General features: G+C 34.5%; 1 protein-coding gene across 1 annotated transcript; it reads right to left on the bottom strand.

Moving 5' to 3' along the window:
* Window positions 1–1,584: 1,584 nt before the first annotated feature.
* Window positions 1,585–10,211, bottom strand: LOC128551898 (uncharacterized). The gene is made up of 4 exons (XM_053532847.1): window positions 10,046–10,211; window positions 8,170–8,723; window positions 7,701–7,873; window positions 1,585–2,157 (listed from the first exon to the last, which is right to left on the bottom strand). Exons 2-4 carry the CDS (start codon window positions 8,447–8,449, stop codon window positions 1,585–1,587), a joined length of 1,026 nt encoding a protein of 341 aa, XP_053388822.1. The 5' UTR covers window positions 8,450–8,723; window positions 10,046–10,211.
* Between the last annotated feature and the right edge of the window lie 4,579 nt (window positions 10,212–14,790).

Raw genomic sequence — 14,790 nt, 5'->3', positions numbered from 1 at the left:
GAAAACTTGATACAATAAAAATTATCATGTCAAATTATACATTGTCAGAACACCAGGAGAAATTATAGATGTTGGATGCTTTACAACATTTAAACATTAGCTCAGACATGTATACGCGTTCATTGGTTATTTTACAGAATAATGCCATGCATGTAACATTATTGTAAATTGTACATTGCAAAGCTATCCAATTACATGATCAATACATAGGTAATCAATATAGATAATGACATTTCTGTTTATCTGTTGTCAGCATCAAAATTATATTTATTGTCGACTCATTCATAAAATGTTCCCTTTAAAAAGTATGAAAGATAATTGTTGAAAAAAGAAGGAAGACAAAACAATTACACTTTTAATAGGTCGTTTTGTACCTCCGTACAATGTTATTCTAGAATTACAGTGAAGGGAAGGCAAACGATTTCACTTGAAAATGACATTAATACTGTAAGTGTACTTATATTAGCGCAGCTAAATTTTAGCGCAAACGCCTTAAATTGAGCAGTTTCGACTTATTAGCGCGTACTTGTATTAGCGCTGTATCACCAGCGCTAAAATACCCAATCACATAAATTTTCAATAAAATAAGTAATGGCCCAAACGTGACCGTTGTGTCAAACAGTTTTGCCTGGGACTATATATACTTTTTTTTTCTTTAAAAATATTACTTAATAATATTTGCATTTGGATTACGTCCTTTTTAAATAATAATCAATATAGATATTGTGTTTGTTGATTTGTTTTCCTTTTCTTACTACGGAAAGATCTCATAATGATAATGTTATTAAATCGACCTGGCACGCAAATAAATGTACATTCGTTTAGATCAGTGTTAATATGTATACTGTAACTTTATACATGAATACAGTGCAGACTGTTGATAATTGTTTGTTTTCAAATTCACACTTGGCTTTCATAGCTGTGAAATGTTACGTTTTTTTATAATTAATTTTGCTGATCATTGCTAACTCCCTTAAGGGAAAAGTTACCGCCTGTCTTCATTTGTAAACGTTCAACGCCTTTTTGCACAGGAAAGGCAATATATGTTCTTTTCACTTGGGGATCATTAAGTTTCTCTTTTTCAGTATTCGAACCTATCAGCATTGAAATAACATGGACCTGTTCGTCATCAAGATCATCTGCACAAACTATGGCACCGCTGTCACCTTCAACAGCCATTCGTTCGGATGAATTTCTATCTTCTATTTGCATGTACGTCTCAGTCGCCTCAGGAAAGCTTAAGTCTGGAATTTTTATTATTCCAAGTCCAGGTGTCGACATCGATCCCCACAAGTGGACATAAAGATCCTATTGTAAGATAAAAATATATAGTAAAGCATTAAATTTTGTTAGGAACATATGTGCCTAAGGTTTCGTATAAAGATTTTAACCAGTTAGATCAATAAACGAAATCAAAACATTCATCTTGTTCGATATAGATAAATTTTACATTATCATTACATATAGATTTTTTTTCAAAGCAGTTAAAACGAAATAGATTATATCTCCGATATCTCTGACTATGCATTCAAGATTAAAGTTTGATTAATGTGATGAAAAGTGATCATATAAATCTGTAAAACATCAATAGAATATTATTGCCTGTAAATCGATATTAGCTGCTGGTGTATAAAGTTTTCCTGGAAGTGGAGCGTTTTCTGAGTTCTTGAATTGAACATCACATTGTGGAACATGATGGTCGTGTATTTTAGCAGCTGCTATATCATAGCTTCCATCTTGTAATGTATCTTGTAATATCTCTCCCAGTTCGGTCGGCTGTCCATTCTCACCATCGACATACACTTTTGCACTACAGCCATGTGCAACGTGCCGAGAGAAAAGCACACATGAAGAGGTTTCTTTCTCTTTATTGAAGGATGCAAATCCTCCAAGCGTTCCGTTACGGTATTCAGTTTGTTGTGCGGCCGCATGGACTCTTATCCTGGCACCCACATGTTTATATTCTGCTAGTGTCTTGGAGACGATGTTAAATTTAATATTTGTAATACCATTTCTGTTTAAGAAATCTGTTATGCGTTTCTGGCGGCTCATATGCTCGTCTTCGTCGGAAAGTCTTTCAACATTTACATTAAATGTACTGTGACTGTATCCGCATCCTCGAATTGTTTTATCAAGACCAAACAGCTTTTCTTTCACCTGAAACCAAATTTCAAACAAAACGAATGAAAATAATACTGTATTCGTAATAATATATTATATTTATAAGGATAATATAGTACATTATTTAAAATAATACTGATATCCGGGAATCAAGTAAAGCGCGTTTTTATTTTGGTATATTTGAACGTGGATTTGAACGTAGTGGTCAGGCACTGAGTGACAATATTACGATATTTTAGTCGATAACTGTATTGTTTGTTTTTAAATTATAAAAACTATGTGGAATCGTTCAATATCTGATGTTTTGACTGCCGTATGTGATATAAGTTAAATTTATTTGGTGTTTAAAGATATTTACAGCAGCTGATTTTATCAAAAAAAAAGGAAATAGGAGCATGAGTTACTGTGTCCAAAGATCTGGATTATGTACAAATAAGTTTAAAAAGACTATATTTTCTCTAGACATTTATCATTATTTTCTCTAAAAAAAATATCAGAACAGTTCGTCACTGTCGTTCGTTTTCGATCAGTTGAGTTTGTTAAAACTGAATATTTTGAATAAAATAGCAAGTTTAAAATTGACATTTTTCTTCAAATTACAGGTTAAGTTGACGTTCAGATATTGTAATTGTTTTAAATGTTTGTGTATACATATTTCATTTTTGCTTTAGAGCATAATCTACCTGCTGTACATGTCAAAGTTTTAGACAGCATATATACTGAACCGCTTTATTAACGCACCGCTTTAAACATTCTATCACAAATTATTATAGATATTTGAAATATCATGATAAAAACACAATAATCTTAAACCTTTCACGTTTAGCGCTAATAGCTTTTGAATATGTTTGTACTTGAATAACTCAGAGATCAATTTACGTTATCTTTGCCGTTTTACGGTAAGTTTGGTGCTATGTGTGGGTTTATTATTGATGAAAACTGCTTCTATGAGTCCTAAAAAGCACATTCATATGAGGTGGGCCGATGGTCTAGTGGTAACATGCTTGACTGTCAAACCAGAGGTCCGGGGTTCGAATCTCGGCCACGCACTGGAAATTTCTGAGATGCTCTTGAGTGTCTCACATCTAACCAAGATGCTGTATTGGTTCTTTCCATGAAAGACGGCTTCGCGTGTATCGGTGCTATACAACGGACACGTTAAAGAACCAGACTGGCTATTCACAAAGAGCTAGGCTAAGTTAGCCGAACAGGCCTGTATTTAAAAGGATTTCCCAGTCTCTATCTGTTCTTGGGGCTTTATCTCACTCTGTCCTTCTGGTCAGATCGCCTAGAATAGGATTAATTTCCCGTCCTGTGTGGCTGCGTTTGCCATATGTTAAGTGTTTATCATGGAAAGAGCGCTATTTAAATATGGTACAAGTCAAATGGTTTATCGCGGCCAGAAATTTGTACAAACCGGACAGAAGTTGCGAAATTGTCATTTGTGCAGGAAAGAAGCGTTTACCATAATGTCCAGTACTGGACAGGTATAGTGACCATGCACGGACACAGCCAATTTTCTCAGAGGGGGTCCGATCCCCTGCCCCCACCCCCCACCCGCCCTGGAAATTTTGCAATTTAGCACTTCATTTTTTTGCATTCTGGGACAGTTTTATGGACTAACCTGTTAAATTTGGGAAAATGATAAAATCAAGCTTTCTTGAAGGTAAAATTCTTAGTTTCTTTTTGATAAATAATATGAATTATGTCGGGGTCGTATGTAGCAGCAGCCGCATATACTTTACATGCAGTCCTAATGTTGCCTTTTTCGAAAAACATTTTCTTTCCTTCTTGTCTTCTTTCCTTTTTTAAAGATTTTCCAGAGGGGGTCCGGACCCCCGTCCCCACCCCCATCTGGATCCGCGCATGGTGACATATCATGCTTTCTGTTTATGCAGGTAAACTTGTGTTTGGTTAAATTTCAACAGAGCACAATTGTCTGAACAGTGTACAAACTCATTACTGTTTTTTCAGGCAAGGGTGGAAAAAAAGTGGTAGACAATGAAAGCAGTAACATTTTTATTAAAAAAAAAATAAACAATGAGACAAACATTTCCAACATCTTTGGACGGTTCAAAAATCCCATGTTAAACATACGATAAAGCCCGAAACGCGTGAAAATGTTCCGAATGTAAATCGGGTGAAGTAAGCGCTCTATGTAGATTTTGCGTCTAGATTGATTAAATTGGGCGAGTATACTTACTTATTACTTGAGGATGAAAAAAAACGTGTTTTTTAAATGTTGCTCTTAAACAAGGGTGGCGGTTGAACTACTAAAAGTACAACAACAGTTGATTCACAACAAATCGTACGGTATGTTTTATAATCAGTAGAAGCTAGTCGTATTTACGCTTATGAGACCTGTTTCACCCATTTGTAAAGAATTCACAGGTCCATCATGAAATATTTTCCCCATCGTGCAAATACTTGTCCTATTCAATATGATCGCGGCCTCATCGGCCGCGATCAATAATAATGATAGTGATAACATGTTAGTAGAATGGAAAGAGACAAACACAGTCAAGTGTCGTAGGGCAAATTATTTAACGCTAATTTGTAAAGTAACTTGTGATTTTACAATAAAGTAAACGATAAAATATAACTGAGCCGCACCATGAGTAAGCCAACCTAGTGCATTTGCGACCAGCATGGATTCAGACCAGACTGTGTGGATGCTGTTCGCTAACAGTTTCTCTAATTGCAATATGCTTTGAAAGCGAACAGCACGGATCCTGCCCAGACTTCGCGGATGCACAGGCTGGTCTGGATCCATTCTGGTTTTCTAATGGTGCGGCTCAATTAATTAATTAATCAGACATGTTGTTTTTAATTCCACTACTACCTTTTTTTCAAGGAAAATGATCAAATACAGTCTGCCCCATAACCGCCGACAACCCTCTAATACTCGTACCTATATCCAATATAACCTATATGTCCCGTTGTAGTACACTAATATCTTACTAACCTGTGACCCGTTTATGATGAATACAATGCCTCATTGCATTTGCCAGTGACCGCTACGTTGTTTACCTTTATTTCTTTTGACGTAAATAAATACGTATCATATCAGGGATATTTTTTTCAGGTTAGTTGGATATTTCACTCATTCATTACACTCTGAATATGTACTGTAATATATTTTCATAGTTAAGCAGTAATTACTTTATTCGAAGGAAACATTGTTTCATTCTCATATACATGTACTTTCTTCATGATAATTCATTGCATTCGCATTCGCTATATTGTAGTGACCGATGCGATCTTTACCTATTATATCTTGGATATTGCTTAATTTATCCCCCCGCCAAAGGCGAAGGGGATATTAGAAATGCTCTCCGTCCGTGCGTGCGTGCGTCCGTGCGTCCGCAACGATCTTTGTCCGGAGCATAACTCCAAAAGTACTGGAGGGATTTTCTTCAAACTTCATACACTGATAGAACACATTGGGAGAAAGTGCAGTGTGCAAAAACAGTAACTCTACCTTCCCTATGTTTTGAGTTATTCCCCTTTATCATATTTTCTTTAAAAAAAAATTGTCCGGAGCATAACTCCAAAAGTACTGGAGGGATTTTCCTCAAACTTCATACACTGATAGAACACATTAGGAGGAAGTGCAGTGTGCAAAAACAATAACTCTACCTTGCCTATTTTTTGAGTTATTCCCCTTTATCTTATTTTCTTAAAAAAATGTCCGGAGCATAACTCCAAAAGTACTGGAGGGATTTTCTTTAAACTTCATACACTGATAGAACACATTGGGTGAAGTGCAGTGTGCAAGAACAATAACTCTACCTTGCCTATTTTTTGAGTTATTTCCCTTTATCATATTTTCTTTAAAAAAAAATGTCTGCAGCATATCTTTTTCATGCATGGAGGGATTTTGATATATCTTGGCACAAATGTTCACCACCACGAGGCAGAGTGTCATGCGCAAGAACCAGGTCCCTAGTTCTAAGGTCAAGGTCACACTTAGAGGCCAAAGGTCAGTTATAAGAATGACTTTGTCTGAAGCATTTCTTCTTTATGCATGGAGGGATTTTGATGTAACTTGGCATAATTATACACCATCATGAGACAAAGTGTCATGCGCAGTTTTCTTCTTTAGAATTACTTCCCTTTGTTGTTACTTTAAATAGCTTTTATTGTAACTTTTTCATTACTAGTCGTAGGGAAAAATCGAGACCACTTTTCTGTAGTACAACATGCATGCTACATCCAATTTTGAGTTGTATTTTGACCAATCCCTACCTGGTAAAGATTTTTGTGTGGACCTTTTTTTTTTTTTTTAAAGATTAACTTCCCTTAGTTGTTACTTTAAATAACTTATATTGTAACATTTTTATAATTGACCATAGGGAAAAAACAAGACCACTTTTCTGTGGTACAACATGGATGTTACTTTCCAATTTTAGGTGTATTTTAAGATATCTCTACCTGGTAAGGAGTTTTTTTTTGTGGACTTAGAAAAATAAAAGAATTACAATAATTTCTAAAAAAAAAAAAACATTGTAAACAACTACAAAATTAAAATTCCATTTGCAAATACAGGTGCTAGTGTAAAGAAATTTGCTGTGATGGGCGTATATTGTGACATTCTGGCACTCTTGTTCCCTGTTAGCTTTCCATTCCTTCTTTTTACAGTAACCATATAGAAAAACATCGTAGCTCTACTGTTCATGAAAATTAATAAAATTTAGCAGTAAACCACCTCACCACTGAATAATTATTTCTTCCACATCTTTGTCCCCTGATGTGGACCACGACTAAACGGTTCTTCAACGCTTTCCCCAAAATTAATACTTTCAGACACTAACTTGCCAGGAAATTTAGCCTTCAATTATAATATGCCCGGCAGGGGGATTGGCCATGTCTAACATGGCTCTTGTATTTTGTAGTGTCCTGACAGTCCAAAAGGACTCACGTCCGCACAACCAACAATAACAAATTTGTTATCACGTTAATTAGGCTGAGACCATAGCCACCAATTAGGGTGAAAAGCGCGATTATGGCTCCACCGCCGTGACAACTGGCGCCCAAACAGGATTTTAGACTTGGAATAAACACTGCAAAATTTGAACTTATTTTGGATTTACATCTTTGGATTTATTTTGAATAATTGAATGATCTGCTATATGACGTCACAAGAACTCTACACATCTATTGGGTATTTTAGCTGATTGTCCTGGTCGAATGTAATTTGTTTACATTTAATCTGACCTTAACTTTTAATAAGGTTGAGGTCATAGCCACCAATGAGGGTGTTAAGCTCTATTAGCTCTACCGGCTGGAAGTAGGATGTGACATATGCATGGGAAACGTTACATTCTGACGACTAGCGTGTTCGTTATTTATTATTTTTGTAATGAATTTATATATGTTATGTCTGTCGATTTCTCGAATAAGCATGATAAGGAGGGATATTATATTTAAGTGATTCTGCAAGAATTTTCTCAAGATCGCTTTCCTCTACAGATCTTTTTCTTTACAGATATACATGTTCGCTTTATAATATTTGATAATATTCTTTAGTATTAATATAAGATGAATATATATTTACTTATGTTCAGCAAAAGAAATACCTTTTTACTAACTTCTTTCTTCTCAAATCTAAGACCGACCGGGCGTTTGTTTTCCGGCAAAGTGCTCCGATTGAAGAACGCCGTTATTTCCCCGAGCAGATGTTCTACATTGTCTTTATGCTGTTTTACTAGTTCTCTGAAGCTTGATGCATTACTGTTGTCTGTTTCGTCTTCTTGAGAAATATTATAAAAAGTAATAAATTACAGAAAGAAGCAGTTTTATATTGGAAAGAAAATCTTAGTATTTGTAGAATATACAGATATACTATTTGTAGAATATACAGATATAATTAGGAGATGAGGTAGAACTATTCCAGTTGCAAAGAAAGACCTATCAATCTAGTTGGTGACAAACAATGTCATTAAAACATTTTAGATTAATAACGCATAACATGTATCATTTAATACATAGCCATCCTCAAGCAGATATGAGATTTGTACGTGATACGTAGAAAAAAAGAGTGCTTACTAAATGGTTCATGCATCCTATTTTGGTAAAACTGTTTTAAATTGTCAAATTTTGTGGTCAGTATTTCAAATACTGTAAGTTCGAGAAGGGTGCTTATATCCTGTTTAGCCCGATGCAATTCGAACTGGTGTGGCTGTTCGAGAAACGAATCCTTATCCACTGAATGCGCCACGACTACATCTATTTGCTCAGAAGAAATGGATTCTACAAGTTTCACTCCTTCCTTGTCAATGAATAATCCAGAAAAGTTCTCTCTCAATGAAAATGACTCTTCTGACATATTCCTATCGACTACGCGTAGATACTCTATGCCCTTTGTTTCAGATTCCTCGCATCGCACGAGCAATGCGGTATAATCAAGTTCTACATTGCTGTCGATGAAAATGTCTATCTCTAATAGATCTTTTTGATGTTTCCCAAGCAATCCAAATAAGCCTTCAAAGTATGAGCATCTTTCTACCAAATCTTTAATAACTTGTTGTGATTTGTAAACTCTTGGCCAACATTTTACCGACACCTTACAATGAATACATTTTCTCCTCTTTGGAACAACACTGAAAACATATGGGTGATTTAAAAAAAGATTAGTAGTTAAAAAGGATTATCTAAAAAATTATATATACCTTTGACTACCCCATGTTACAGTTTATTGTATTCTATGGATTTTTTTCAGACTTCGATCTTTAATGAAAACAAAAGATACAAATTCTGATATAACTTAGCTATTGATCATAATTACTTGACAACTAAACAAAAATGTACATGACGCGCAACTGAGTTCGGTTATCACATGACGTTTGCCGCAAATATCAACATACTGTTATCTTTCAAATTGTATCTCTCCACAACAAATTTCGTTAGACTACAGCATATCCCCGTGCTTCAAATTACTCACGCTATCTGTTTTAGAAATATTATTGAATCTCGGTATCTTGAATTCCAAATAGAGATACCAGAAATTCAACTTCAAATGGTATTTTGTGCACGTGTTTCCGGAACGGGACTTGAAAATGTCTTTATAGCCGGTATTTAGAGATAAGCAAATTGAGATATCAAGTTTCAAATGTATTTCTTATTTACCACTTTGTTCGGATAACATTATTTAATTTACCGATAGGAACTTGATAGAACCTGCAATAATATTCAAGCATGATATATGTCAGCGAGCAAAAATGTATAGTCCAGTTATAAGAAATATGTACTTATCAACTCAGTTTATTGTACATTTTGCATTTAAACAATTATATTTTTGAATTATTACTTTGGAAATACCAGGTGGAATTGAATTTTGCAAATACCAGTTGAAATTTAATTTAAAGCTACCTGTCTATAAATAACAATAAGAAGAAGATAAAATTATACTTTTGTTTATTAAAGATTTTATGATTAAATTTCCTTCTCAATATCACAGTGGCTAAGAATATTATTTCTTTAACATATGGGTGTGTATTCCGAATAAAATGCCAGTATGCAATAATCTTATCTGAGGTCACAATATGAATATCTCACTCTGATAACAGTTGTTGTCTGTATACTTATTAGTATTATGTTACTTTTTGAACATGATAAGAGGATGAAAATCGTTGACGAATTAAGCAAAGTAAATTCTGTAAATCGCTGTTAGTCAACTTAAATAATACGAAACATTATTCTGGCGGTGCAAAGTCCACCTCTCTTCTGAACCTCATTTGTGGAAAAATACCTCTTTAAGTGATTCCGCGATACAAATTGTCCAAAATTAGATCTTACTGGGCATTCTATGTTTTGCTATGTTAAATATATTTCGTACATACACATAATAAATACTTTAATTCAAAATTCAATTCGCTTAAGTTATATTATGGCATGTAATTATGTCGAATATATAATTTCTTACCTTTGAAAATCAGAGTGTGGCGTATTGATGCATTCGTTTATTTTGAATCTCCTAGAAGTGTCTGAAATGAAACAAAAAATGTAAAGTTAAGACAATTATACAAATGATACATGTTAATGACCTACATTTAAAAGATACCTACGCGAACATGAAACCAAAGTACTATGTCTGCAGGTTTGCTTTCAGTGGATTCGAACATTATCTGTCAGAGATGAATAAAGAAACGTCATCTTGACGCTTTGAATAGATTTCACAAATAACGCTTCCACGCTTATATAATCAACTAATCAATGTGTTTTAATTGTCAATAGAACTTATACTTTAAAGATATATCAGACCCATATTCATATTTGAAAATATGAACAACTGCTTCATAGTATCTTCGTAAAATAAACATGCATGTGTATATAAACAATATTGTATATTATGTTTATATAATAAACAATACACACCTAATACACGTATAGCTAAAGGTGGTATAAATTTGAATTACCACTACAAAGCTGGAAGGCCTTTGAGCAAACAATTGTTACACATGACCATAATTGTGAATGTAGCTTATGTATATTATCACAATGACATCTTTTTTGTCTTTTAGTAAGTGCATAATGGGGGAACACTTTGGTAGAGCAGGAGAGGGAAATCTTTGATAATCTTAATGGATGGTGCTTGTGAACTTTTATGAACTGAACCGTTTATAGGCATAGGAAATAGAGATCAATATATAAGTGTTGTTGTATTACAAAAGTGCTTCTATTGTGACATTTTGATACAAGCATATGATTATGTATCCATATGTTAGCCTAATGGGCGATTTTGCTTGCAATGTTAAGGCCTGTGGTCAGTGGCGTGTTGGAATGTCAATATTCATTCATTCATCTTTGTTTCTACCACTTCCCCAAACACCCTCATCCCACTCCTTTCTTTAACCGATCTCAATATTTCTACTTGTAGAGTGTCTACTGGACAGATGTTTGTTGTGGATTGTGCTTCCCGATAATCTAAACTTACCTTTTATTATCTTAGTATAAATGTCTCTACACCTCTGGTAAAATGTGTTTGTTTAGGAGCAAAGATGCTTTTCCAAATGTTACAATGTCATAAACGAACTAATTTTATTTGGATTATAATTGATAAGTGTCGGTAGTACTATGTGTCTGATATGCCGTCATCAGATGATGCGCCAGGTAAATGTTCTTTTCTAAACTGCAATTTCATAAACCACCTTTTGGTAGTAAGCTAATTTAGACCTATTTAGCAGTAGCTCTTTTTATTCTTACAATGTTTAGTAATATATAGTGATTTTGTAGGGCGACAGCTGAATTGACGATTCGTTAGATCGAAAATTTTGATCATGTTCATCTTGGAAAAGAAGTTAATTATATATGTAAAAAAACGGATCTTTTTCATTACTCAAACTCACTTCCTACAGATCAAATGACTTTTTTCTGATTTTTATCGGATGCATGACCAAATATGTATCTTTTGATTTAGTCACACTAAAAGAAAAATCTAGTGCGCAAATCAGCAGTCTGCTTCATAAAAGCAAAGAAAGTAGTGGGAATCAAATCATTTGAATGAATATTCATAATATTTATAAGATATTCCATAACGTTTTAGACACTGCTGTAATGAACGACTCTCGTCGTTTCTTATATAACTTCAGAAAAAAAGGAAGCCGCAAGTTTACTTTAACTAAACGGTCACGTTGAAAGCGAAAGTATTTATTTCATTTGTAACTGTATGCCTCATTTGCAACCATAAGTTCCGTTTCGAATACCGAGTTTTAAAACTGCACACCTCCAGATCACAGCCAAATGAAAAAAAAACGATGCCTAAGTGAGGTTTTACATCATTTTTTAAAATAATATTTCAGTCTCGTTGACATATACTGCTTGAGTGTTGGAGTCTTTCCTACCAAATCACTGAGCAATGTTAAAGAACACATAATTCGCGGAAGGACTACGAGCTTTTGTTCCTGGAGAATTAAGGTGCATATTTGTTTGTTACTGGAGGGTATACACTTAAACGAGAGGTAAAAGAGCAAGTCGATATTCGAAGGTTATATGAATTATTAAATTGGTAATATGTTTTGCAAAGGACGGGATATTTTTGGATTTGTAGTAATTTAGCGAGTTATTTCACATACTTGATGAAATATTAACTTTTAAAAAACATTTTTTTTTGCTTCTATATCTCCTTACATATTTAATGTTGTTGTTTTCTTTCTTCTTTTTTTTTTGTTTCGTATACGGAATGTTCTTCTTGTGTGGCGTTCGTATAAAACAAAACCTCCGTCGAATAAATCAGGAGGCAGGACTTTGTCTTACAAGTTTCCATTTTTCATATTTTCGGTGATTTTTTATTTAAATATGTAATGAAGTATTTTCATCAAGCAAGTTGAAAAAACGACAGTGTTCATTTAACTTGAATAAATATATACGATTTGCATAATATTATTAAATCCTTACCACATAATTATTTAAAATACGTACCCGCAGAAACGTTGCCGGAACCGAGTTAGATCGGTATTAGAACTATGGAAGCTATGTATGTAGTTTATTCAATTTAATTTCTTGAATTGAATCAAACAATTTTCCTTTGACACGAAACTATAATATCGATATGAGAAGCACAAAATATACATTAGCGTATGTAAGATCATTACGGAAAGATTGACATGAAAGGCACGTGCATTTTCCCGCCAAAATGCCCTTATATAAGTAACGTAAAATGATTTCGATTTCCTGCAAAAGATTTTTGATTATGGATCAAAGAAAACTATTTGATTTTACTCCATTATGTTATATTCCAATTACAATTGTTGCATTTATATTATATATTGCGTTTATATTAAAATCAGTTTACAAGACGACCTGGGATAACCCAAGTTTGTATGCATTATTATTCTTATGATATTTTAACATGTCAAATGTGCATACATTACACGCTCTTTGCATTCGATATTATAATATTCGGCCCAACTTTGGTGCTATCCGTATGTTTTTCGGAAATAAATTTTGGTTAAGTGTCCAAATTTCATTATTAGTATTGAAAGTGAAACACGTACTCGTCGTTCGTATCTGTGGCCCAGTGGTTACAGCACCCCAGTGGTTACAGCACATGACTCAAATGCTGGAAATTGCTGGTTCGAGTCCATTAGGGAGAACATTTTTATTTTTCATTTTTAATTGTTTATATGATTTTTATGACTCCGATGACAGCAGTACCGACACCGCGAGCGAAACTGAATGATGAATTTAGCTAGTTGTAATTTAAATGTATGAAATTTATAATGTAGTTAAATGAACTGTGAATAAAAATAACATAAACATATATTTAAAATGAGAAATTAAAACAAACGAGATAAAAACATAAAAAGATACTTGTGAAAATACAATGACGGGAACATTGCATAAAAATGTACATGTACAAAGTGTTGCTTGAAATTTGTGAAAACAACAAGAAAATTAAAAAAATACTCTGAACGCTTTCGATCTTATGATCTCCAGGTTTCAAGCTATTGACGATGACCACTGAACTATCATGACTTGCGTTCATACGTATGCACGCTTTAAATATAAACCATTTTAATTTTTGGTTACTTTCCGTATACTATACGGAATGTACCGAATATCAACCGAAGATTAAAATATTCTGTGCACCGCCCATATAAACATTATGCATTTGACAGTTCAATAAAATAGTACAATATTGAACACTGAATTCATAAGAGCAGTAGGTACAATTTGTTTTTAAACAGAATAACAATAGGTCGTGGCTGCACAGTGAGAAGCAGATGGCCCGGCTTTTCTCTGGATTACCGTTTTTCCTTTCCTCGAATAGAAAGACAGACAGATTCGAGACGAAAAGGCTGCAGCGATAAAGAACCGGCATAGTTTCTCAGTACGCACGTGTTAGTCAAAGAAACATCTGCGCACGTGCCCATCCATAAGCTAATAAGTAATATCTATAGTAAGCTCCCCATCATGCCGAGTGATATGTGCGCAGAGGTATTTTTACACTAATACGTGTGCAGATGTTTGATAATATCACGTGCGCACGTAACACGAAACGTAATTCTTATTACGTGTGCAAGTAAAAGATATTACGTGAGCACGAAGTAACTAATACGTGCGCACGTTTTAGTATGACAAAAACATATTGTCCCCCTCTGTGATACCTTAACTACATGTACAGACATTCCTCGTTGTTTTTTAAATCATTATTGTTATTCTAGAGAAGAAAGAGAAAAAGCACAACACCTGTATATGTGCCTTCATTTCAAAAGCGTATTCATTAACAGTGCAGAGAGCCTAGCTAGTCCGGGCCCGCTTCGGCTACGGTGGGGGGTGGGGGGGGGGGGGGGGGCGGGTATTGGGTTTAATCTCCGGCCCTGTCATACCAAGGGAGGTGAGAAATATTACCAGTAGCTCCCTTGCTTAGATGCTTGTCATTAAAAGGGAAACTGGTTTTGCTGCTCCTACCCTGATGATGGATCCATCAGGAATGAAATATCGAAATTGATTTATATAAGTTATATAACGCTATATATATATAAGTTCTAGAATTTGCTTCACAAGCTAAATAAGGACACCGCAGATTTGCGGATCACAGGGTCGCGAGTGCGATCCCCGGGCGAGGCTTTTCTTCTCCGTGACGATTTGATAGGGGTATAGTTACTATAATCATTCGTCCTCCATCTCATAATTAAGTGGGGAAGTTGACAACTACATGCGGAGATC

The sequence above is a fragment of the Mercenaria mercenaria genome, unplaced genomic scaffold (genome assembly GCF_021730395.1).
Source record: "Mercenaria mercenaria strain notata unplaced genomic scaffold, MADL_Memer_1 contig_1816, whole genome shotgun sequence".
Classification (NCBI taxonomy): domain Eukaryota; kingdom Metazoa; phylum Mollusca; class Bivalvia; order Venerida; family Veneridae; genus Mercenaria; species Mercenaria mercenaria.
Note: the sequence above shows the minus strand (reverse complement) of the source record. Positions and strands in the feature narration are given on the sequence as shown.

What these genes read in the sequence shown, in the direction of transcription:
- LOC128551898 (XM_053532847.1), bottom strand. Translation starts at nt 8,449, where the DNA reads ATGTCAGAAGAGTCATTTTCATTGAGAGAGAACTTTTCTGGATTATTC. An exon ending in TAGGATGCATGAACCATTTA is followed by an intron (nt 7,874 to 8,169) that starts GTAAGCACTCTT and finishes ATATTTCTCAAG; the next exon opens with AAGACGAAACAGACAACAGT. An exon ending in AGAAAGAAGTTAGTAAAAAG is followed by an intron (nt 2,158 to 7,700) that starts GTATTTCTTTTG and finishes ATTTGGTTTCAG; the next exon opens with GTGAAAGAAAAGCTGTTTGG.